A 25,995-nucleotide genomic window follows, 5' to 3' on the forward strand; every position below is an offset into this window, starting at 1 on the left:
TCGGAACCATCAAGGTCTCATCCATACAGTATCTTGCCTTTATTTATACGTGCCGACTTACAAAATACCAACCTGGCAGATAATACAAACGATATGGTAATCTCAGTAACATAATGCAGGTGGATAAAAGAGCTCCAAGAAACCTGTTGTGTGTCATAAGTTACGTGTTACAAAAATCTACATAATATTTTACCTCTATTACATCCCTGTCTCTACTGTACTGTATGTCCAGTGATTACATTTCACCCCTGTCTCTATTGCACTGTATGTCCAGTTATTACATCTCAACATTTGGGCGGTGTCCGGGAACGCACAGGACATACACAATAATTTGTTCAAAGTCACGTGAACCAATCAGTGATGGACAATCTTATATGAGGTAGGATGCTCTTATTTGTAATATTCACTGAAACAGATCTGTTGCATAAATACACAACCAAGCAAACACGATTAAGCTGTCATGGTCCATGAGCAAGGCCACACCAAGTTTGGACGTCCCTGCTGCTGCTGCTGCTGCTGCTGCTGCTGCTGCTGCTGCTGGGAGGGAGCTGTGACATGTGCTGAGGCAAGTATATGATGGCATGTTACCATGTGGCCTCACATCTACGCATGCGTTATTACGTCATAATGCACTCGGGGCTGGCACAGGTAGACTTCATACACGGTTGGATGCTCTGTATCGTGACCTGAGCGCCAGACATCATCCTTTGAAGACACGTTAGAATGTAGATAAGTATGAACGATAGAATAAAGCCTCATACTTGTACTTGTGTTTACAGGTACCGTGTCATGTCAAGTGCAACGGGATGCAGATCAGGAGTATAACAGCACCCTCTACACCGAGTACAAGAGACCTGCAACATACAGAACATGGTCTTGTACACATCTACAACATACAGAACATGGGTTTGTACAGAACGACAACATACAGAACATGGTCTTATACAGATTGTCATCATGTAGAACATGACCTTATAGAGATCTACAACATACAGAACATGGTCCTGTATAGATCTGCAACATACAGAACAGATCTTATACAGAACTACGACATATAGAACATGGCCTTGTACAAATCTACAACATACAGAACATGGTCTTGTAGAGATCTACAACATACAGAAAATGGCTTTGTACAGATCTACGACATACAGAACATGGTCTTGTATAGATCTACAACATACATAACATGGTCTTGTAGAGATCTACAACATACAGAACATGGTCTTGTACAGATCTTCAACACCAGCTGACCGATGCTGATTCAAACAGATCCTACTTTCATCACCCCCGACGGGTGTTACTTTATACACCAGCTGACTGATGGTCACCAGGAGAAGTTTTATGTACGCGTTGAAAGCCTATCATTTCAAAACTACAGGGGATGCTTAATTAAGTTCTTTGTGTATACATAATGGCACCCTTTCCTCCATGGAAACATATCTTTACATTGCTGTGTTTTCAAATACCCTGTTTAACAAAAGTATATAATTATCGTTTTGAAGCTTTGGTTATCGTTGGCTAACGAACTGATGATTTTACGAAACTTACCTGCGAAGCACGCCGTCATGAAGCAGGCCAGGTTTGCTGAGAACATGGACAACACGATTTTCTTGGTAACAAACTTCTGTTTCTTTGGAACGATGGTGTAGAAAACAGCCAGGGATATCCCGATTGATACAAAGTTGGACATGCCACACAAAGCATATGTTGATATAACCTCGGATTTTTCCTTAAAAGAAACAGACATCTGCTTGGAAAAGATTTTCATTATTGCTGCTCTGTCAGTACCGTATTTAATATCGGCTGTTAGCAGCATTAGCAAAACGCCTTTTCATCAGAGAATGAATCAACAAACTCACTTTATATTTTCTGATCTTTTCCCAAATTTAAACATCGCAAAAATAATGTTTACTCCTTTCAATTCACAAGAAATATCTATCCGAAATCTATAACCGGGTGTCTGAATAAACGAGAACAGTGGCGATAACCTAGAATATCCTACATGATAACGTCTAGTGCTTCGAGGTGTTTCTACTGATGTATTTACGCACTGTGATGTAACCGTATTGCAGTGTTCTGTTCCAACCATCTAAGTACAGGTCGTCTTGTATGTTTCGATATGCGCCCGTTCCGTTTGTACTGTCCATGTAGTCCTGAAACACCCGTCTGTTGCCCGACATTGTCGAGAGTTGATAGTAAGCCAGTGAAGCAGACCCCATCAGCTTGTACCCTACCAACTTGCCAATATTGCCACAGTCCCGGATGTCAGCGCCCATGATGGCGGCCAGCGGCCAGAATATGTAAGAGCATATGAACTGAAAATATACACAGTTATTACACTTTACCGTTTACGAATAGAAGTTATCATATCACTGGCGCACAGGGCATTGGAGCGTGGCGTGTCTCGCTGGGAAACAATGTTAGAAACACACACACATACCACACACACACACCACCACCACCACCACCACCACCACACACCACACATACATACATACATTTATAGGCCCGAGACTAATTTACTAAATAAAAGGAAAGTAATAGTGTGGGTCTATACACCTATATGTGTTTTTTACACTGTTTCTAAGCGAGGCACGCCCACATGATACAAAGGGAAAGTGAAGTCACCAGTGCCATAGTTGCAGCTAACAAGGTCCTCTCAAACCTTGAGCTCGGAGGAAGACATTCTAAGCTGTTAAAGGCAAATTATCCACTGTCATATTAGTAGGGCACACAGACGTGTACCAATTCAACAGTCTCTCCTCTTACGACCTGACGTTTATCATTCCGACACCCTGTAATGGTTCATTTTAAACAGTTAGATATTTAAACCGAATATAGGCACCAATGCCATGACGCGTGGTCTCCTTAAGATTACTCTTCCAGTTCAGGATATGCTCACATGGAATGTCACATATGATGCACCATACTTTTATCATGCTCTGTTAACATAAGAAATATCTCTCTGTCTCTCTCTCTGACTCTCTGACTCTCTGACTGTCTGTCGCCCCATGCCTTGTAGCACGAATATCTGCCGTTTCCTGCACACATACACGCACGCGCTCTTTGGGACATAATCAGATTCCTCTTAGTTTGGCTTAGGGGCCTTAACAAATACAATACAAATACATACATACAGGTACTTCGGAGGTGTGCACTCAAGATGTTGACAAACCTCAAATGTCAGATCGTTGACGTTCACCCTATCGCCGAACCAACCAAGTGTCGAGTTGATGAGGGAGAGAAGGCCATAGAAGACGTACAGGTTAATGACGATGCTGCCAAATACGTGAATAGAGGACGTTGCCCCGATGGATGCCGCCTCGAAGACGCTTGTGTATCTTGCAAACATCAGCATAAAGAACATATACCACTAGTATATAAGTGATCATGCACATTTACAGTAATGTTAAGGGAAAACAATACTGCCGGAATCAATGTACGAGTACATGGTATCTCCGTATTTACCACGTTTGGCTGTACAACATGGGTGTCAAGGTTAAAATTATTTAGTAATGTAAGAAGAAAGTAGCCATTATCCAAGGGAAACATTTTCCATTCTAATGTCGCCAATTTCCCCCCGAGTATTTATAGAAAAAAGTAACTCATAGAAGTTGTCAACAATACCTCATCCTTCGTTTGCCAGTCTGTAAATATGCCGAGACAAACGAGCCGTGAGAACAACGATCCGTGTGGTGTTTACAGAACGTTTCACAAATCCAGCTGGGTGTCATTTTGATGCCAGCCGAAATCATATTGTAACATTTCAGTTCTACAGTCCTCACTATTCAAGAGAAGTACAGACACGTGAAGGTCCCGGGGTAGAATAGGCCTTCAGCAACCCTTGCTTGCCATAAAAGGCGACTATGCTTGTCGTTAGAGGCGACTAACGGGGACGGGTGGTCAGGCTGACTGACTTGGTTGACACATGCGCAGATCGATTCTCAGGCTGTAGATCACTGGACTGTCTGGTCCAGACTCGATTATTTACAGACCGCCGCCATACAGCTGGAATATTGCTGAGTGCGGCGTAAACCTAAACTAACTCACTAACTCAAGAGAAGTACACTTCATACATCTGTACACAGGAGTTCTTACACCTATCGATAGACCTTAACGACGATTGATAGTTTTGGATTATCAGTTTGAATTGTTCAAATTACTGTGGGCATATATTATATATATTTTAAAACGTATATACTGCAATAAATTAGATGCCACGGGTAGCTTCCTACAACATTTGCAGCTGGTGGTTCCAGGACGTTTCTTCTATGGCGACCTGGCACGTTTGTACAGATAAGAAGTCGATCGTGAACAAATATATTGACAATAGCTGGTGGGGGTGTTCACATCGCTATTCATCCTGTGGGCCAACAGCGTCTAGTGTTGTATACATAAAGGTATATTTTCCATAACTTCATTTAATGTGAGGTAGTGTCTACATCCATTCAACAACCAGTTGTAACGTGATTGGAATACTTCATGAAAACAAGAAAGAAATTGAACGTGTATATGCTCGACTTGCTTTACGGGAACATATTTTGCCCAATTCAAACAATTAAATTTAAATTATATGACATCATTAGATGAAAATATTGAGGGTCTAGGGAAAATCCTTAGTATGGTGGGTATGGTCGCTTTTACCAATATTCCAGCAATATCACGGCAAGGGACATCAACAATGGGCTTCACACGTTGTGCTCATGTGGAGAATCGAACCCGGGTCATCGTCAAGACGAATGAACCCTTTCACTACCTGGCTACCCTACTGCCTCAATGACAGCGCCTCGTGCAACATACAATTTACAGTGCAACATTGTACTGTCAGCGACCACGCTTGATGTTTTTTTCTGTCTTTTTTTTTCAAAAACCACCCGCATCTAACATCAAGGGGACCAGTATCATGACCTCACATTGTTAATTCAAGCATGTTAATACAATATTTCATATAAAAAGCGTTCCCCGCATACCTCACCTTATTTTTGTAATCTATTTCGTGTATTGAAAATCTAATTGGATGTTGTTTAGATTAAAGCTTTGACTTACATATTTACAATTGGTGAAATGTTCTCTGTCGTCTAAAACTGTTATAGTGCAAAACACTTCAATAAGATCTATAAAATTCATTTATTCCAAAATTAACTGTTTTAACATGGGACCAAAATGAACCCAAATTCTATCTCCTTTATCTGTTTAATACAGTAGACATTCAGTGCACGTCCTATTATCATAAACTGCCTTCGGGCAGGACCCTTAATTCCCAGCGCTACCTATAAATGTCAAACGGAAAAGTGCGTATTGTCTGATTTGGACGTTTATGTTTGCAAATTGAAGTGTTAGTAATTCGGCAGTGTCTTAAAACTGTAAGCAGAATGTGTCAATGTATCTGTCGTGTCTGGAGCAAATTAGAAATGTCAAAGAAGAGTCAAAACTTTTAGCAGTGTTACCGAATTCAAAATTTGAATAATTAGCGATCTAAAAGAAGCGCTCCGTCCGCTCGTGATTTATGAAAGAAGATTTAATAAGAGGGTATTGTAAGTGTTATTTCCTTCCAGGAGGTGTACTGAATTAAATATGAGAACCTCACTTTTTACTTCCCACGTCGCATGTGTCTTTGTTGTTAATGGCCCGCGTCTCTGGGTACAGCAACTTGGAGATGGCGATGGAGGCTGGTGCTGACATCACACACGCTGGGATCAGGTACGACACAGATACCTGGGAACACACGACATAGCTTTCTCAGACTAAGATGACAGACATAGGGACAGGTTTTTTTTGTCTGTGATATTTTCACAAGAGACATCTGTGACATTTGCACTAATGACGAAATACACCGCTGTGAGACACATCAGTGTCTTGATCCATAAACAATGCTACAGGCTGAGGAACACATAACGTTACAGCAATCACCAGCAGCTATAACTATAATATAGTCCATCTATTACCTCTTACACGCACGCACGCACGCACGCACGCACGCACGCACGCTCCACGCATGCATCCAAGTTCACTCGCTGGCACACGCACAGTCGTAGTCACAGTCTATATATGTAGTACTCTACCCCGAAAGATGAGACAACCCCGATGAATGATCCCGACACAGAGGCCTGCCCGGCTACCAGTACTGTGAAGATCTCCGATCTCGACATCAGCTCCATGTACGGCTTCATTGCCAGACCAGTGGACGGCTGAAACATACAGTGAGAAATACCAAGATATACATACATGCATTTACATTGGGGGAAACTTTGATGGCATGTCTGGGTGAATCATGGAGGTGCAGTGATGACATGTCTGGGTGAATCATGGAGGTACAGTGATGGCATGGGTTAAACATGGGTACTGAGATGACGTGTCTCAGAGAAACTTACAGACACAATGTTTCTATTAGTAATATTCCTAACATTACAGTCTACATTTGTGCACCATGCCCATGCACGGTCTGCTAGCTTCTCATTGGGTAACTCACGTAATCGATGAATATGTTGGTGGCCACGCAGATGGACTCCCTGTCAGTGATGGCCAGTGACCATCTCAAGAAACGACCAATGACTTTGACAAACCACTGCATCGCTCCAACGTAGTACATTACGGCCACCAGTGCGTTGATGAAGAAAATACATGGGAATGACTGCGAGAAAAGGAAAAGGATATAGTGTTGCGTCGTGTCCAAGATCAATGCACTGACAAAAGCGTGCATATGCGTACTGCATGGGTGTAAGTATTTGTGCTTGTTTGCTTGTTTTATACTGCCAGCCAACGTAAATGTTTAACAGATGACACATTTCACTCTGTTTGTTTTATCCGGTCTAATGCCGAGCAAACGACCTTTCATGACCTTTTGAGTCTTTAAGTGTCAGAACTTTGAACAACTAACTTATCATACTCTGGACAATCGCACTTTCCACTAGATCACATATTCGCTTATAAGAGAAACAAACTTAAATTTTTTTTTCTGTAATCGTTGTCCTATAACAATAATACATCCTTGTGAAGGTTTGTTGGCTTATTGATTTACTCCAACAGTAACTACTACGTTCACAGTTTACACTTTGGACGATTATAGGTAAGTGATGTGGTATCCAAACAAATGTAATACCCACCCCAAATATTAGATTATGGTCTCTGTAGCTCTTTCCGAACATGAACTCTGAACCCCTCCTTGAATTCTTCAGCACATTGTTGACTCTCTCTGCCATCCAAGCAACAGAACCAGAGCCGACATCTGTACGCAGGATGAACAGGGCCAACATAAACTGAAGGGCAACGGACCAGAACACGGTATGCCAGTTGACCTGAAACACGAAAAAGACACCATACACTAAGGTTGACTTGACACACACATAGCTAAGACACTTGGCATTAGGGTTAAACTGAAAGTTGACCTGACACCAAGAACTTGGGTTGACCTTCAGCATAATCACGGACGAGCCACCAAAATCTTGGGTTGAACTGCGTAAACATAAACACATGTGTGACTCCAAAGGTGAGTGGGTGAGTTTAGTTTTACGCCGCACTCAGCAATATTTCCGCTTTATGGTGGCGGCCTGTAAGGAATCGAGTCTCTATCAGGCAGTCCAGTCATCAACAGCATGAGTATCGATCTGCGCAATTCGGTACCGATGACATCGATCCCGTTAATCGCTTCTTACGACAAGCATACTCGCCTTTTATGGCAAACTTGGGTTGCTGAAGGCATGACCTAAGTCGAACCTTCACGGGTTTTAGACAACAAGAACTTGGGTTGACCTGCAACATAAACACAGATGAGACACCAAGAACTTGGGTTGATATGCAACATAAACAGAGACGAGACACCATGAACTTGGGTTGACCTGCAGCATAAACACAGATGAGACACCAAGAACTTGGGTTGACCTGCAACATAAACACAGACGAGACACCAAGAACTTGGGTTGACCTGCAACATAAACACAGATGAGACACCAAGAACTTGGGTTCACCTGCAACATAAATACAGACGAGACACTAAGAACCCGGGTTGACCTTCAGAATAAATAGAGACGAGACACCAAGAACTTGAGCTCTTTTCAAGAGAAACACATAAGCAAATGGAAAAAAATGACAATACGCCCTTCCATCTCATGTCAAAGTACCTTAGCTGGCCGATTGGAGAAAAGGAATGCGACCACAATGAAGAAAGCCAGTCCCCCTACAGAGACGAGGTTGCGGGGTTCTTTCATGCCCACCTCAAGCACAAGGAACACCACGATCGACGTGCTGGTAGATACATATAGCAGCCTGCAACATAGGAATGTGTGCGTTGTATCACTGGTATATTGGAGTTTGAAATATGGGAACATGCGAGTAGCCCTAGATTTTCGAAGCTCTCTCAGCGCTAAGATAGTCGAACGTTAATGTTAATGTGTAGCACCTACGACTATCTTAGCGCTAAGAGAGCTTCGAAAATGTACACCCTGAAACATACCTACAAATGAGATGAAACATTGGTACAGGTGAGCTGAAAATCACACTGGTTGTAAACAAAATGTAACAGTTCCAGTACTGGAACTGGAGTACAGGTTATGAGATACGTAAATTCAAGCAAAGTAAAATACAATATCCTGATTTACTCATAAGAAAGCTGAAGCATATGCTAACAACTATCCAAGTCAAGAGAAACTGAAGTACAGATGAACAGGTGTAAGTGTTATATTTGGGATGGCACTTTCTCGGTAAGCTACAGACTGTTGTGCTTTTAGGGAATTGAGCCTAAACTGGGTTTGAACCAACACTCTCAGAGTTAGGTACCTATTCGGCACAACCCAGTGCTTGGATCTGTACTTTACTGAGGCCGTATAATTAAAAAAAACCCGTATGTTACTGGTGACCACTTTATCACTGATATTTTGTAGACTGACGTTAACTGTTTTCGCCGGGACAATTGAGGTACATGTTAACAGATGTATACGTCTGGGAAACCTATGGCACAAGTCAACAAGATCGTTATAAGTCTTCCTATATATAAATACAGTGCAGCTCCGTACATGTAGGGAAACCGAACTACAAATCGGCAAACCGGCATTAAAACTGATGCTCTTCAAGGTTTTGTGACTTAAATGTATTTCTTTGAAGGTCAAGAGCAATTAGTGATGGTTGTCGAAACTGTGTGGATTATCATTTGAAGGCTTTGGTGTGCACAGAAAGATTAAAGATTCCCTGTTCACATGTACAATGCCTGATGGTAATAAGTATTTATTTATATCACTGAAGGATGTGTAACTATCAGTCCATTCGGAACTCTTAGATATATTGCACATTATACAAATTCAGGTCTGCAGGACCACTAACCATTTTGCAATTCTCCTGGCCTTTGCGAACACTTTCTTGTCTTGGAATGTAAGCTTTCTCTCTGTCCAGTTGAATCTTGGGATGATGTGTTTTCTCACAACTTTACTGATAAGCAGCATACCTCCAAAGATGGTGAAGACCAAGAGTCTGATAGAGCCTTCATCGCCAAACGTCAACAGCATGGAAAAGACAAAATATATCAGATACAGAACGAGCAGTGAACACTTGACGATAGTTCTACATCGTCCTTGAATACATGCTGGCACAAAGCACGGGATGCAGGTCCTCAAAGACGTGGTCTTCCTGGAACAACAGTTGCCTCCTTCTTCGTCCTCGACGTCACTAAAGTCATCGCCGTCAACAGTATTCATATTCTCGGTGTCATGTACCGCGTCCTCCTCCTCTACGGCCTTACATTGTCCCATTGTTTTCATGCTGATCACCACGGTGTTGTTGTTGTTGACGATCTGTAAAACAAGCAGAGGCCTAGGCTGCTACATCGACAACAGTGTACGTTACAACCACGAACAGTGTTGTTTGCAGCAACAACAATGATAGCAGTTACAGCGAGGGGGAAGTGTGAGTGTGTGTGTGTCTACTTATACATGTTAAATGGCTTTTGTTAAAATTAGTAAGGATGGAATCACACCACGGTCCTCACCAGTGTTATTTATTCCTTCAAAACTCGATGAAAATGATAAACATACATGGGTTTCAGATGTCCGTCACTTACTTGCCATATGGTTTTTCATATGTTTCATGTTTCGATAGTGCAAGATACAGGAAACACTATACTGGACAAAATAAGTTAGGGATAATGGAATTCTTATTATTGATATTATTGTTTATTGTGCCAATGAATAAATAGATCATTATTCAAAATTTCAAAATTTGCATACATCCCTAACTATTTTTGTCCATTATACAAATGTTTTTGTTAGTCAGTATTCTACCCAAAGAGTCCATAAAATATATTCCCCGGTCTGACATGACCCACTTTGTACATCCACATGACTCGACTTTCAAACCATTATTACAGCCTGAGCTGTACCTTACAGTACCAAGTGATAACACCTTGATTCCTGCTTTCTGTAAATCACGTATTTGCACTGCAATAAATCTATTGAGAAAAAAAACGTGTAACCGAAAACATTCCTGTATGCACTATGTATGTCTGTTGCATTCTCGAAGATGAGTACCATGTATAATTTGTATGTGGAAGGTATACTCATCTGAAAAATATATCCAAACCATAACGTCTGTCGCAATTTTCGTGACACCTGTGTTTTCCTTATCATGAAGATGTACATATGTTGTCCATGTCACGTGATACAGCTATGTCGTCACAGTCAATTGTACTTAGGGCCACATGGCCAAAATACCCAATAAATGAATTGAACTGAATTATATCAAGTGGTGCCTCTGTTTTGATGGATTCTTTATTCATCTTCACTTGAACTTTCTTTTGCATGATGTAACATCGGTTCGTAATGGTATGGACCAACATCCAGGTAAAAAGAGTCATCGGGAACATCTTTTACTGCTTCAGAATCGATAGTCACTGTCAAGTTGTCAAACATATCCGAAGAGAAAGCCATCGGCAATTGGCACATCTGACGTCATGTCACGTGATACCAGCCTCTGCCCATTAACTGTCGGGTGGTTCAGTAATGCTCGGGACTTAAAGGTTGTTTAGGCTAATAAGCCAGCGAGCTTTAAGGTGCCGGGATCGAGCCCATTTGTGACCGGTTGTAAAAACCTTGGATTCAACTTTGTGTGCAGAGTCTTTCAGTGATGTTCCGTGATGGTGGTGAATACGTGCAAACGCCTAGTTGCGGGTCCAGTAAACATGGACAAAGTACTGTGACTATGTGTTCCGTCCCCCCAACTGTGAATGGGTACCTCGTAAGGATGATAAAGTCGCAAAAACTCGGTGTTGCATGTGGCTGCACGGGTTGTATACTCCCCGGGGAGTTGAGATTTATATCCAATGAACGAGGAGGAAAATACCAGGGCCTTGGGCATGTACTGTTTGTGTGGATGTGTGCGCTATATAGATATCATATTATGATAATAATAAAACCGCCTACACATTTCCTACTTTCCATCACCTGACAGTTGAGAAAAACGTCCCATCACTATTTCTCTGGAAACTCCCCAAATTTAGTGCTTTGTAAGGCGTGATGTGCTTGTGCATTGTTTGAACTACCCCGGCCCGATATCAACAAGGGAGGTTTGTTACTCCTGTATATCTCAGGTCAACAGTCGTGAGTTGAAATCTGTCAAAAACTGGAGCAAGCATTCCGTAAGATGTCAAGTTCTAAAGAGTATTTGAACCATACTATTAGATTTTGACCCTTCTTTATTACATACGACCCACGAGAGTATCTCATGGCCTGACGAACGGGGCCGACAGCAGGGGAGCAATGGGAATTATACAAACCTATTCTTATGTGATCACTAGAGTCCGAATACCGTTCAGCTAGGTATTCCTGTTCAAATATGGACCCACAGTCTCCAGCAAATAAACAGTACGGTCCAGTCAGGGTGTAACCCCGATCGTCAGACTGCCGTTTCAGCGGATCTAATGTAGTGGCCGCTCTCATCTTAGCCTTTCATTGTCGGTGTAAAAGATGCTGTACCCAGTGGTAGGATAAAAAATAAGATCCTCAGGCTTTCGTGCAGTAGATACAATATATTATTAACAATAATGCATCATCAAATAACATTACTATTTATATTGAACAGAACATTGCAATAACTTTCATCATAATCTCATTCCAAGTATAGCTGAGGTTACGCATTGTTTTATTTACCCAATGGCATATAACATGAGAGCACACGTACAGTGTCCTTCCATCAATCATTTACACCAACACTTACAATCAACTCTTACATTGTGGTTAGAGCGTTCGCGCGTTACGCCGAAGACCCAGATTTGATTCCCCACATGAGTACAATGTTTGAAGCCCATTCCTGGTGTCCCCCGCCGTGATATTGCTGAACTACCACTAAAACGGCGCAAAATCCAGTGCATTCACTGCAACCATAATAGTCATACAGTTGCCCTTCGAGAACAAGACATTTAATGCTGATAAGAAATCCACTTGATCTGTTTACAATGTAAACGTTTTAATGAAGAAAAATACTGCGCTACTACACGTAGAATTACTTCCAGGATGTTGGCCGATATCTACACAGGGCTCGTTCAGTATTTCGTGTTTATGTTTTCACCAAGGTAACACGCCACATGTATAACACAGCACTAAATAATGTTAACCAACATACGAACGTTATTTGTAAAAGTTTTCAGATTTGTGGGTCACTGAATTTATGCGTCAGACATGTCTCATTTGGTAAGGTACTTCATGGTCCTGTTTATTACTTGTCTTGAGTAGGTCCCGGATTTCTATGGTATTTGTAAGAAGGTGACAGACAAACTTTATTCTATGAAGGAAGACTTTTTTTCTATAATTCCCATTTAATGGTGCAATTGACGATAAAGTTGTTGTGAACGTCAGTTGCTGTGTATTAATCCTTCAGAGTAAATCGACTGACGATAATGTGCCTACTGCGCATTTAAGTTAATCTATCTTACGGAATTCTGTAATGAGTTTGAGAAACAGAATTCGATTAGCCTGTCTCTATCTGCCGACACATGCAGGATACTGGTCTCCTACGTTGGTCATCAGTGTGACCCATGGCTGATTGAAGATTGTGAAATGTGGTCGGTTAGTCTGTAGCATTTCCATATTTCCATAACATACACTTTCACAAAATATTCTAACACATTGCGTGTTCTCCCCATGTTAATATTGTTTATATCATGTCTTATCAGTGATATTTTCCATAGATGGACATGGATGTTTTTCGCCACCCCGATATGGACAGGTTCGGCATGGCCATATTTGGCCCCGGGCAAGATATCGATATCTTGCCGCTGGGAGGAGGGAATATATCGATATCCTCCACGGCAATTTTGCGCACAACGTCACGGGACGCTAATGAATCTGTAGGCCTCGGTCAGATCTGGGTGTCTGCGGATCATCAGACAAGATATGAAAAATGAAGTGTAATAATCTCTACATATTTGCTCCTAGTGTGTAACGAACACACACGAATACATCGCTTCGAATGGTTGATTTGTTTGCCTGGAATAGTTTCATTAATACCTGTGTACTTGAGTTATACAGTAGATAAATTCCTTTCTATAAGGAAGGTGAACCTACCTCTGAACTGCTCTGAGTGGTGAGGGCCATGGTCTCCCACAGTTCCCTTGAATCATCTGGTGTCATGCTGTCAAAATTTATGCAACTCTCAGAGGTCCTTTCTGTCATCCTGTCACAAACAGACATCATGCTGACAGGTCAAGATATATTACCCCCTTTGTGCCAGGTTGAACACATATATGTGATTTAAACATATTTATTTAATAAAAAAGCAACGACAGAATTATCATGAACTGGATTGGTCAAGAAGCTCATATTACACATATATGTGTATGTTTAAGTATGTTTTATATATGTAAATACCATACACTTATCCGTTCTCTGTAAATTCGCCGCCTAATCTGGCAAATAACTGATTGCTGAAACTCATTAACATGAATTAAATTGTATGCAGATGTATTCAGAATTGGCGTGATTTTTCCGTATATCACACCTTATCATATATTATTTTTCAGATGCTTGAGCAATTCAGTAGCAATGATAAATATCTCATGCCCTAATGTATTGTCCTGTGAGATGCTGGATGGCCGTTTGATTCAACGACATAGAAAGATATCATGAACCGCTCACTGCCGTCACAGCTTGCATACAGATCCCGTTTGTACGTGCAGCGGTCAATGGATGGCCACCCACTGACCTCTGTTACTGTACTCACTCAAGTGTGGTTTACCAACCTCTCTATCACATTGTGTTTCATAAAGTAACGCCATCATATAAACGGGCTACTAGGCAAAGCGTCGTAAATCAACTCACCATTGAAATGTTTACTGTTATCTCTGATTCATGTTCCGCCCCGCCATTCTGCATCAATTACCCTTATATGCACCGGCTACCTAATTACGGACGATACGATCAAGGCCTCTGAGTTTTACATATCATTTACACCGAACAGGTTCATCTATATTTGTAAATTATAGAAAGATAACCAAAAGAGTACCATGTTCTGGGTGGCAAGGTCTGTAATGCTTGACCCTTCAACATACACGCGAACACATGGCGACATATTGGTACAGATAAAAAATATGTGACACTAGAGTAAATTGGCTGTAGATTAGGTCACCGACAAGGTTTTATGTAATTTATAATAACACTTATTGCTAGGTCTGGTAGTGTTTCCTCCAGACCACAAAAGGGCAGGGTGAGGTTTCTACAGAAAAGGGCACCCTAGTTTGAAAAGGGCACAAACCGCAATAAAAAAGAAAACAAAATGATCAGGTTGAGCCTCATGTATTATTAACCTACAGTCTCCTTTGCTTTTTTCTCAGGAAGTTTTTCACAACAGCGTCCAGGTCGGTGTCATTGTGGCTGTCAGTGTTCAGGCTGATCAGAAGATGCTTCTTGCAGTTGCTGACTTTCAGTCTGTTCCTGTGCTCCGTCACAACTAGCAAGTACCGGGCAGGGCGCAGTAAAAAGGTGCAGGGCGCCAGACAAAAAGGGCAGGGCACAGTGCCCTTCTAAAACGCTCTGGAGGAAACACTATGTCTAGGCATGGGCGTAGGATACTTTACACTCTGCCGACTCAGTACCTTCCTGTACCAAATAACTATGTTGCGTGTTTCGCCACACGAATATAAATATACACCACATGAATATAAATATACACCACATGAATATAAATATACACCACATGAATATAAATATACGTTTCACACTACAGACCACAAAAGACAGACATACTCACCACAGGATTCTACTTACACAACGACTGACACAGTTACCAGGGTACGGGTGTCCCCGTCCACGCCTGACACTTTTATAACACGCATGCAAACGTTACAACGTACCCTGATCGTGATTTAAACATATATATATTTCCATACTGAAACCGGATTGGTAAACAAACAATATATGTTGCTATCTGAATACTGTCCCGTTATACAAATACGGTATAAATATAGCAATCATAAACAAACAAACAATATTTTATTATCGTGCTTATGACATTACAACTGTTAGTGTTGGGAAGTACTAATTAGCACAGCTTCATTTTAACTACTTACAACAAAAATCTGCCTGACGTTACAAAGAAAGAATGGATGCCGATATTTCAAGATTACCTTTAGTAGATCCAAAATGGCAACCGTAAAGTAATGAATTAATGTAAAACCCTCTAGAATAAAAGTACACGGAATTGTAACTGTAACAGTGTAACTGACGAATGAAAAGAAATAGTGAATTAGATCTTCATAAGAACAACCGCGAGAACGAGATGGATTTGATGGTATTTCATATTTATTTGCAATTAGATAGCTGCAACCGAGCCTGTGGCGTGAATGGATAATCTGACAAAAAAATGTTGATCTAGAATTTGAATCGAAACAGTTGTGACACATCAATTTGTTTCATAAAAGTACCCACGGTAGTTGATCCTATGTGGTCAGTAGCCAAAGAATTCCACAATTTTATATTATCTGTGAGAAATGAATAATTTCCACTTTTACAATCAGCAGTTTGAAGTTGTAAAGTTGTGAGAAAACTGTATAGCAACTATTATATTAAGATAACATGTACCTTGCCATTTGTCGGCCCAATCATAATGTTACGTAAATCATTTTTAGACACAGACGCATTTTCGTCAGGATCGTCTATTATACGATAAAGTGATGAGTCATCTGCGCAGACGGATATTGTTGCTGTTAATCCGTTCAACGATATCGTGGATGAAAGCCTTGGAGAACCCCGGGTAAGATTTATCTTTGATCAGACGTGAAACCACTCATGACGACTCGCTGAACATTATTTTCTAGACACTTTTTAGGCCATTTCAACACGTTACCGCAGATATCATGCTTATGCATGGTACTTGTATGTCAATCCTTGCCAGAAAACATACTTACATTACAAAATACGGCCCTAATTCCCTTACGACTATCAGATGCACTCACTACAAAGTTATACCGTAATTGATTAAACTGTCTAATCGCCTGGCACAAAACTATTTTGCCTCTTTTGTAAGTATTTTGTCACGTCTAAAGTAATCAAATACATCTTTAAAATGCATTTTTTATAAAATGTAGCCTGACAGTGAGACACTATGACAACTACAATCAACTTACCTTCGTTGTTACCACTGACCCAATGTATGGTTAAATGTGCCGTTGTATCTCTGGTATCTCCTTATTTGTACCCCAATAATGCCCGCGAGACCCCCTCATGCAAGCTGCAGTTACTCCAACCGTGACCGCCCTTTCCCCTCGGGTAGCTCACTGAAGCTCATCCTTCTGTTCTGGAATAATGGCATTTCTCCATGTCACCCCATGCATTACCTTATTAAACAATACATCCGAGTGAAATTGAACGTAAAATCTTTAGACATATATAGTACAATCATACAAATAGTATGGGAACACCCCAAAATTCGATAGGCACATGTAAATTTACCTCGTGGTGAGGTGATGTATACTCTAAGGTAAATGCAACTTTTTGTGTGCTTAATGGGCATTTTAAACGACATGTTACAACATACAGTGAAGCAACTGATTCAGTATTCATTGAGTTTGAGTGAAATGATACATTGTCAAACAACCCCGAAAAACAAGGATGCTGAAACATTCCCGAACCATGTTTGATTCAAAAGCCCAAACACAACAGCCATGTTCATGTGGAAAACAGATTTCCTATGCAGCTTGTTGCAAATGGACACGAGCAGTTGTGAATCGGTTCTGGAAGGCTTAGAGCACAACATATCCGTCATATGCCCTTGGTGTGTGTAAGACCTGGTGAATTGCTCTGATTGCGTAACAATTACGTCTCACGATGAAAAGGGATGGGCAAGTGTGCCTACTGCGCTAAGTCCTCCAGTCAAAGATGACACAACACAAAAGGACAGCAATAACATGTATTAAAACAAAGGCGTGGCTCGGATCTGCAAATTCTGACTGCACAGTCCAGGTGAAACCTAAAACACAATCCAGAGGGCTTGTTGTCACCTAGACAGTACAGGCAGAAAGAGCCACAAAACAGTTATACAGATATAAAGCATGTACATAGGATCCCCACCTGAGGTGGGATGAAAGTCACATTCACAGGACCAACGGGGAGGATAAAAGTATACATATATACGCACAAAGTGGGGCAATGTGTATGCCGAACACATTTGTGATATATATAAACCGGTTTTAATTTGTACGTCACAATAACCACGACAGGACACCTGGCCTGTACAATGTATGCGGCTAAGGGAGATGGGGTATGACAGCCTGTTGGATGATCGAACTAGTCCATACGAGGCTAGCTCCAACAGCACGTCGATACACCCAGTAGGTAAGCCACTGGTGGTTACCCAGGAAGAACACCTAATTGTAATTAATAAATTAATAAGATGTAATAAATGGATATTACATTATTTATATTGCTACAATTTGCAGGTGTATTATTGGCCATATAATATGATACATCATATTATTATTGAATAAACAGTGACTTCACTTTCACCTCAAGTGGGGAAACATCCTAAAATGACTGACATAACGGTATGTAGAAATACTACATAATTCCAAAGAAATATCTGCGATTGGTGTTTCACACAATAAATTGAGAGGGCTGCCTGGTAGCTAATGCTAAGGCTTTTGGCAACATCAGATTGCATAACGCCAGACGCGAAGAGAACGAGAAAATAGTCTTGTGTAGAAAAGTAAACACAGTTTTGAGATGAGAAGAAATGATTCCATAACTCAAAATAGGGATAAGTGCACAAAGCATCTATAAATCACATGGTGCTGAAACCTTGACTCAATAATATTCACATGCTGAATGATCATGTAACAAATATGCCATTACACATCAGTAGTAATATACAGATATACTGGATAAGGTTACATGAGACTGTCCTAGGCTTCTACTTTGTTAAGATAAACATAAAGCAGACGACGGGCCCTGGTTTGTTTACATCCGGTGCAGCCATTTTGTAATGCAGCCGGAAGGGAGCCGAGGAATGCCGAGGAGAGCCGAACACTACCAAAGTTCTCTGCTGCTCAGTGGAGAGGTCAGCACTGGTCAGTGCATGATAATGATCGCCACTAATTACCTCCAGATGACACAGTGATACTTTAACTGGGCGCAGTGGAAAACAATGGAAACCGGGACAATGGTACAGCCGCTTTTTACTGTAGCATAAAATGGCTGAAAAGTTCTGCTGTTAACGCAACAAGTATTAAATAAAATGGAATTTTGAATTTAGCAATGAGCTAGAGCAATTTTAACAAGCAGATCAAATAAACAATATACAATTCTAAACACACAACGTGCTTTGCTCAAATTAATTCCCTGAGGGAAGTGTTTTACAAGGAGTACATGTCATTTGTTCTTGCCATCGAGTGCACATTTGGACAGTCACCGATGAGTGACATTTTGCCACATTGGCACAACAAGAACAATTGATTACAGTGACCACAACACTTGTTTTTAAATTTTGATTTATCAGAATTAACTAATAATTTATTAATTTGGAAACTGCTCACAATTACTTTTCTTGTTAACAGCATAACTATACATTGGAACCTAATACAGAAGACCTAGTAGCAATTTGGAGATTCTTACCTAAAACACAATCCAGAGGGCTTGTTGTCACCTAGACAGTACAGGCAGAAAGAGGAAGATTTCGAGGTTGGGGGTCCCACGCTCCCTCTCGCCCCTGTCACGCGACAACATACCCCCTGGGGATTGGCTGAAAAAACTGTTGCTATGGGACCCATGGCACCAGTGCCTTGAGCCCCCAAACCTTATCAGATATTTGGTAAAGAGAGGGATATTGGGTTACTAGTGCAAGGGCCAGAGACAAAATATCCAGCCTTTACACTCTCCCCCCCTTTAAGGAAATTTCGTAACCCGGAGTGAAATTTAGAAAATCTGAATACGAGTGGGCACCCATGAAGTATTGTGCATATAAAAAACCTATCAAGTCAGTTAAAAGCGTCTGCGTTTTACGTCCCATGTGTCAGGCTCTTCTCTTTCAGAGTCAGAATTGTCCACTGTGATCCGTAAGGACGCACCAGTCCCCTGACCTAGTGTTGCTGGACGGTGGTGCTGACACAGTTCCTTACGGCGGTTGATCTCAGTGTCCATTTCTGAATCTGATCTGTGGTGATAGAGCCTGGGATCAGATATCTCTGGCTGTGTGACTGGGTATCCACACAACAGCTGAGACAGGCAAATCTCAGTTGCAATGATGCCGTTCACTGTTGGATGCACTGTGTCCTTCAAGTACCAGCCAGGTGATTTTCCTCCCTTCCTGTCCAAGAAGATCTTGGTCATGTCTAGCACCGAGAACTTGTGTTGTGTGGCAAGACACATGAGGTCCCAGTTGAACTTGAGCCGCTTTTCGTCAATGGCCGACTTCTTGTGCTTGGCTTTACAGTGTCGCCGCCAACCCGCTTCATAGACTGTTGTCATGATTAGCGACGACGTAAGACGCTGAGCAAGGGCAATAATTTTCTGGACGTCCTGTCTGATGGCCTCTGTACTGGAGCGGTCTCCCAGGATATTGTTGAGGCCAACACACAGGACAAGCTTATCTACCTTTACGCCCTCCACAGCTGCCTTGAACAGGATCGGGATCAAGTCTTGGGTTGCCATCCCACCAAAACACCTGATGTCTGCCTTGATTCCTGGGTGGAAATCAGGATCCATCATCCGCAATACCGAGTCGGATACTATTAGAAGTGGTGACGTCTGGGGCAGCTGGACATTTAACCAGCCACGTTGTTCCGCTCTTCTTGGACGCTCATCAGTTGAGTCCATGATGAGGAGTTCTGGATCCAGCCCCACTTCTTTTCCCAGCTGCATCAGGGATCCTATGTCTTGGTGGGCTGTGGAGACAATCCGCATCCTCTTTGAGGGTCTGACTCGTCCCTTGGACAACAGTTCCATCTCCGGGTCCACACGTGGACCTGAGGATAATGGTCCTGTGTTTTGGGGTTTGTCTTCCCGAGGTGCTGATGTCATTCTGCCACTTTCTACGGTGCCTGAATTGGAGGGTAACTCCCTGGGTGAACGGCTGCTGTCTGGAGCACTAGACCGATTGAGGGAAGCCATGACATCCGAGAGAAGGTCCTCTGCCATTTTGAGACTTGCCCTGGCCTGGTCTCTTTGCATGCGGAAGAGGTCTCTTTCTCTCCGTACAATTTCAAGTTCTTGAAGGAGAGATGGGCTGGATTCCATGATGATATGATGATAACTGAAAACACATAATGAGAGAAACCAGAGCAACAACAACCAGGTGGCCCATGAGGCAAAGCATTAACACATATAATTAATGAGAAAGATTTGGTATGCTCAACTAATGTAAACAGTTAATTCATAAACTTATTGATACTTTTCTGTTAAGATTACACATGTATGACCTGACTGTATTTCTTCGCCCATGGATCCCAGGAGAAAAACCTGGTACTTCGTCGCTGGCGCTGGGATCGACGAGGAGGTTCTGCCTGTGTTGTAGTAACAGTCTCCTCACTGGGGAGAGACTGGAGTGGCTCATCAGCGGCAACTGGGCTGCTTGTTGGAGTTACTTCCACAGTGTTCACGGAGGTCACAGGTAAGTTTGGCTCACCAGCAGATGATTCTACCAGATCACAGGGAATGATGAAGGACGTCTCTTCATTTTCCGGATCTTCAGGCAGTCCATCTTCTCTGTGATGTGGTTCTCTGGAGCCCTCTCTTTCCATGGACTGTGATGGAGCAGCTTCAGCTTCCACTGCAGTCGTTTCCCGGGGTAGGGGTTCTGCAGTGGTCACCTCATTTTGCGCACAAGGAACCGTTTGGCTAGCAGGGACCTCGTCCTCTATGGGCTTTGTGTATGGCACAGTCGGCTCTTGTGGCTCGAAGGGTTGAGCCTCAGGATTCAAGCTGCTTGTGGGTGCAGCTTTAATGGTTTCAGACTCTGGATACCATACATTGACTGCGTGAAGTTCATCTTCAGAGGATTCCACGATATCCTCTGGTGGTTGATCTCGGGCTCTCGATCTGGTGACAGGCCGCCTCTGACGTTGGTTTTTATCTGGTTCATCCATGTCTAGGGGCAATGAACCAACAGGAAGTAACAGGTTCCGATGGTAGGTCTTTGAGGGTCCATCTCCATTTTCTGGACGAACAACATAGACGGGTAGTTCACTTTGTTGTCGTTCCACTATGAAGACACCTGACTTCCATCTGTCCGCAATCTTATGTTTCCCTTTGACCCCAATGTTGCGGACAAGCACACGGTCACCTGGTTCCAATGCTGCTGCATGAGCCTTTCTATCGTAGTAGCCCTTGTTACGAATCGCTGACTTTTGGGCATTTTCCCTGGCCACTTGGAATGCGAACTGGAGTCGGTCCCGCAGATCTTTGACATACTGTTGAGGTCCTTTTGAAGTCCTTCTGTCAGGATCTGTTCCAAACACCATGTCTACTGGCAGGCGTGCATGACGGCCAAACATGAGGTAGTATGGTGAGTAGCCTGTTGTGTCGTGTACAATGCAATTGTACGCATGGGCCAGAGGTCCAACATATTTTCTCCAGTCTTTCTTTTGGCTGAGGTTGAGGGTGCCGAGCATATCCAAGAGAGTACGATTCATTCTCTCAGTTACACCATTGCAGCGAGGGTTATATGGTGATGTCCTTATTTTCTTGATGCCTGCCATATCACACAACTTCTTGATGACTCTTGACTCAAAGTCCCTTCCTTGATCAGACAGCAAGTGCTGGGGATAACCATAGTGACAAATGAGGTTTTCCCATAAAGCTTTGGCTACAGTAGTAGCTTTCTGATCCTTTGTTGGAATGGCCATCGCATACTTTGTGAAGTGATCAGTGATCACCAGTACATTTTCAAAACCACCCTTGTCTGGTTCGATGGATAAGTAGTCAATGCAGACTAGTTCAAGCGGCACAGACGGTAAGATGGCTTCCAGTGGTGCAGTTTCCTTCCTGGCTTTCCTCCGGATGCATCTTTCACAGTTTGCACAATAAGTTTGAATGGAGGTAGCCATGAATGGCCAGAAGAACCTCTGGCGAGCAAGGGATAAGGTGCTGTTGCTGCAGGGATGTCCAACTTGATCATGAACCCCATGAATTGCCTCTTTGCGATATTGGTTGGGGATGACCAGTTGTTGTCGTTCTATACCCTTGGAATCAGTGACCATTCTATAGAGGATGTTATCTTTAATGATGAGCTTCTCAAATTCTCGCAAGTAGACATGCATGTCAGGATGGGTTTTAGATGTCTCTGTTCTGCATGGTCCCTGCTTTGATTTGATCACTGATATGATTTGACTGATTTCTGGATCCAGGCCTTGTGCTTTTTTCCAATCCACTGTGGACTGAGCACGATCCAGGACTGTAGGTGGCTCGGCCAAACTGTCAGGAACTGCTTTTTTGCAACAGGACAGTGCTTCCACTAAAGCAGGTTCTTCTGTGCTGGAGACAGTAACATTTTGAGAATATGCCATGCACTTCTTTTCTTGCCTGGTTATTTCCTTGAGACTCCCTTGCTTCCTACCCTCTGAATTGGTGTAAATGCCATGACACTGAAGAATGGCCCGGATTGAGCATAAGGAACACTCCACCACTCCAGGTTCTGGAGCATCGAGGGGTGTGCTCCGAGCAATCAGCCAGTCTATTCTTTCAGTGTCCTGTTTAAACTCCAGATCTTCTTCTTGAGCTTCCTGTGGCATGCGGCTTAGAGCATCTGCATCAGTCATCTGCGCTCCTGGCCGATACTTGATGTTAAAATTGTAGGCTGCTAGGGCTGCTAACCATCGGTATCCCATGGCATCTACTTTGGCAGACTTCAGGACATATGTAAGGGGATTATTGTCTGTTACAACTGTGAATTCCGTGCCATAGAGGTAGTCATGGAACTTGTCAGTAACGGCCCACTTCAATGCTAGAAATTCACGCTTGTGTGCTGGATAATTTGCCTCACTTTTGGAAAGACCTCGGCTTGCATAGGCAATGACTTTCAGGCTCCCGTCCTGTTGTTGGTAGAGGACAGCTCCAAGTCCAGTGCCACTGGCATCAGTGTGGAGTTCAAAAGGGGCAGACAGGTCAGCATAACCCAACACAGGAGGAGTGGTTAGTTTTTCCTTGATCTTCTCAAAAGCTGTTTGGCACTCCCCTGTCCACTTATCCCCGAAAGGAGTCTTCAGGGTGATGTTGTTTTTTCCAGGAATTCTTCCGAGTTTGAGCATGGTCTTCCTTGGAGTGTAGCCAGCTGTCAGTGCGTTTAATGGTTTGCAGAGACGACTGAATCCTTCAACAAAGCGGCGGTAGTATCCAGCGAATCCAAGGAAGCTTTTCAGTTCACCAATGTTGGTTGGGACAGACCATTCTCTTACAGCTTTGATTTTGTTAGGGTCTGGTGATATTCCTTCTTTGGAACATACATGGCCAAGGTGGGTGACAGTTGTTTGGAAGAACTTGCACTTTTCAGGGTCCAGCTTGAGGCCAAACTTACGAAGTCGAGCAAGAGTCTGGAACAGTCGATCTTCATGAGTGGGGATGTCTTCTGCGAAGACAATGAGATCATCCATATAGACAACCAGCTCCTTTAGATTCATGTCCCCTACACACCGGTCCATCAGGCGTTGAAATGTCAAGGGGCTGTTCACAAGACCCATGCTCATTCTCTTGTATTCAAACAGTCCAAATGGACACACAAAGGCAGTGTACTTTGCTGATTCCTCATCCATCGGGACAGCATAGAAGGCCGATTTAACGTCCAGCTGGGTGAACCATGCCGATCCGTGTAGAGCTGCGAAGAGATCTTCTACTTTCGGAATAGGATATGAATCCCGAATTGTCCTAGAATTCAACTTCCGGTAGTCCACACATAGCCTTAGCTTTCCTGATTTCTTGCGAATGAGGACTATCGGACTCGCAAAGGGACTTGATGAAGGCTGAATGATGTCCGCATCTATTGACTGTTGTATGTGACGGCGACAGTCTTCAAAGTCCTGAGGTCGTATTGGGCGGGCTCTCTCCCTGAATGGCGAGTCGTCTGTCAGTCTAATGGCATGAGTGGCCTGCTCCGTCTTCCCAATGTCATAATCATGAGTGGAAAACACATCTCTCATAGCCTGTAGCCTCCTGATGATCCTTTGCTTGTCTTCCTTTGGCAAAGGTGAGTCACCAAAGTCGAAGTTCAGTTCTGGTGGTGACTTCTCTGTGGACATCTGGATAGCATTGCAGTGAACAGGCGACTTGGCTGTGTCTCCCTTCTTCAGGCTGTCATACACCCAGTCAAGGGGGGTGACATCATGTGGGAGGTACAAGTCAGCCAGTGCTTTCCGAGGAGAGATGGTTACATCACAGGGTGAGACATTGTGAACCAATACTTTTATTCTTGGGGAACTCCCTGTGACTGACACAACCGCATTCATGACTTGAAGACTGTCTCCATACAACTGTTGATGATTGATGCCTTCCTGAATCAGAACTGTTTGTGCAGTAGTTGGAATATTGACCTTTCTTGCTATGCCATTAATCTCCATAGTCTGTCCTGCTGGTATGTTTATGATCTTCCTTCCAGTTAGCCGGACAGTTCCTAGGCGTCCGGAAGGATCAGAAACAATACTGCTGAAGATGTGTGCCACTTCACTCCTTATTGGCAGGGTGCATAAATAGGGCTGATGTCTTCGCTTCTGGCATTTTTCCGCTATCCTCCGGAACGTGTTGGTGCCAACCACGATGGGGATTTCCGAGGAGAAGGGGGTATCTGGACACACCAAGGCGATGGTATGTACCTCCTCATTCGTACCAGCGACTTCCTTTGGCAGTGACATAGCAAGACGAATAAAACCATCATATGGAACAGGTTGACCTCCGGCACCATCTACTTTCAGTGGAATGTCCTTTAAACTTTCTACTGGCAGATGGGACAGATGTTTCTTGTAAAAGGACCGGCAAATGGTGGTTACTTGAGACCCACTGTCCAGCAGTCCAGTACAAGGTTTTCGTTCAACCCTAAGTCTTGACTCACAAGCGGGGCCAACGAGTGAGCCAATGAGGTCATGCGATGTTTCACTCTGAAGGTCGGATTTGACCCGGGTGTAACACCTAGCTAGTACTTGATCTGATCCAATGGTTATGATTTTCTTTCCACGATTATGAATTTTGATAATTACGCCGCCAGAATTGTCCACTCCTGTTGAAATAATGTCAAGTTTTGCAGGTAGTTGATGGGGTTCAGGTTTTTGAAGCTCAACTTCCCCTAGGTATGGGGAAATATTTTTGCCCCTGAGCTCCATAGTCTTTTCAGGCAGCAACTCGACCTTACAATTCTGGCGCAGACATACAGGCCCAACAAGTCTCTTGTGGTCATTGGATGTCTTGGGACGAGTTGGTGTCATTTGGGCCTCTGGTCCCTTTACTGTTTCAGAGGCCCGGTGGAGTTTAAATCCCCCTTTCTGGATGAGCGTTTGTGTCTCTCGTCGTCCCTGGCCTTCATTCGTTCCCAAACCAAAGCAGGGTTCGC

The 25,995-nt window shown here is 42.9% G+C and overlaps 1 protein-coding gene across 1 annotated transcript; it reads right to left on the reverse strand.

The window, feature by feature from the left end:
- Positions 1–107: 107 nt before the first annotated feature.
- On the reverse strand, positions 108–13,610 carry LOC137274167 (solute carrier family 28 member 3-like). The gene is made up of 11 exons (XM_067807203.1): positions 13,545–13,610; positions 9,316–9,782; positions 8,121–8,265; positions 7,107–7,298; positions 6,473–6,634; positions 6,066–6,191; positions 5,591–5,718; positions 3,179–3,344; positions 2,055–2,318; positions 1,552–1,732; positions 108–854 (listed from the first exon to the last, which is right to left on the reverse strand). Exons 1-11 carry the CDS (start codon positions 13,608–13,610, stop codon positions 835–837), a joined length of 1,917 nt encoding a protein of 638 aa, XP_067663304.1. The 3' UTR covers positions 108–834.
- Positions 13,611–25,995: the final 12,385 nt, after the last annotated feature.

Source organism: Haliotis asinina, chromosome 2 (assembly GCF_037392515.1).
Source record: "Haliotis asinina isolate JCU_RB_2024 chromosome 2, JCU_Hal_asi_v2, whole genome shotgun sequence".
NCBI lineage: Eukaryota > Metazoa > Mollusca > Gastropoda > Lepetellida > Haliotidae > Haliotis > Haliotis asinina.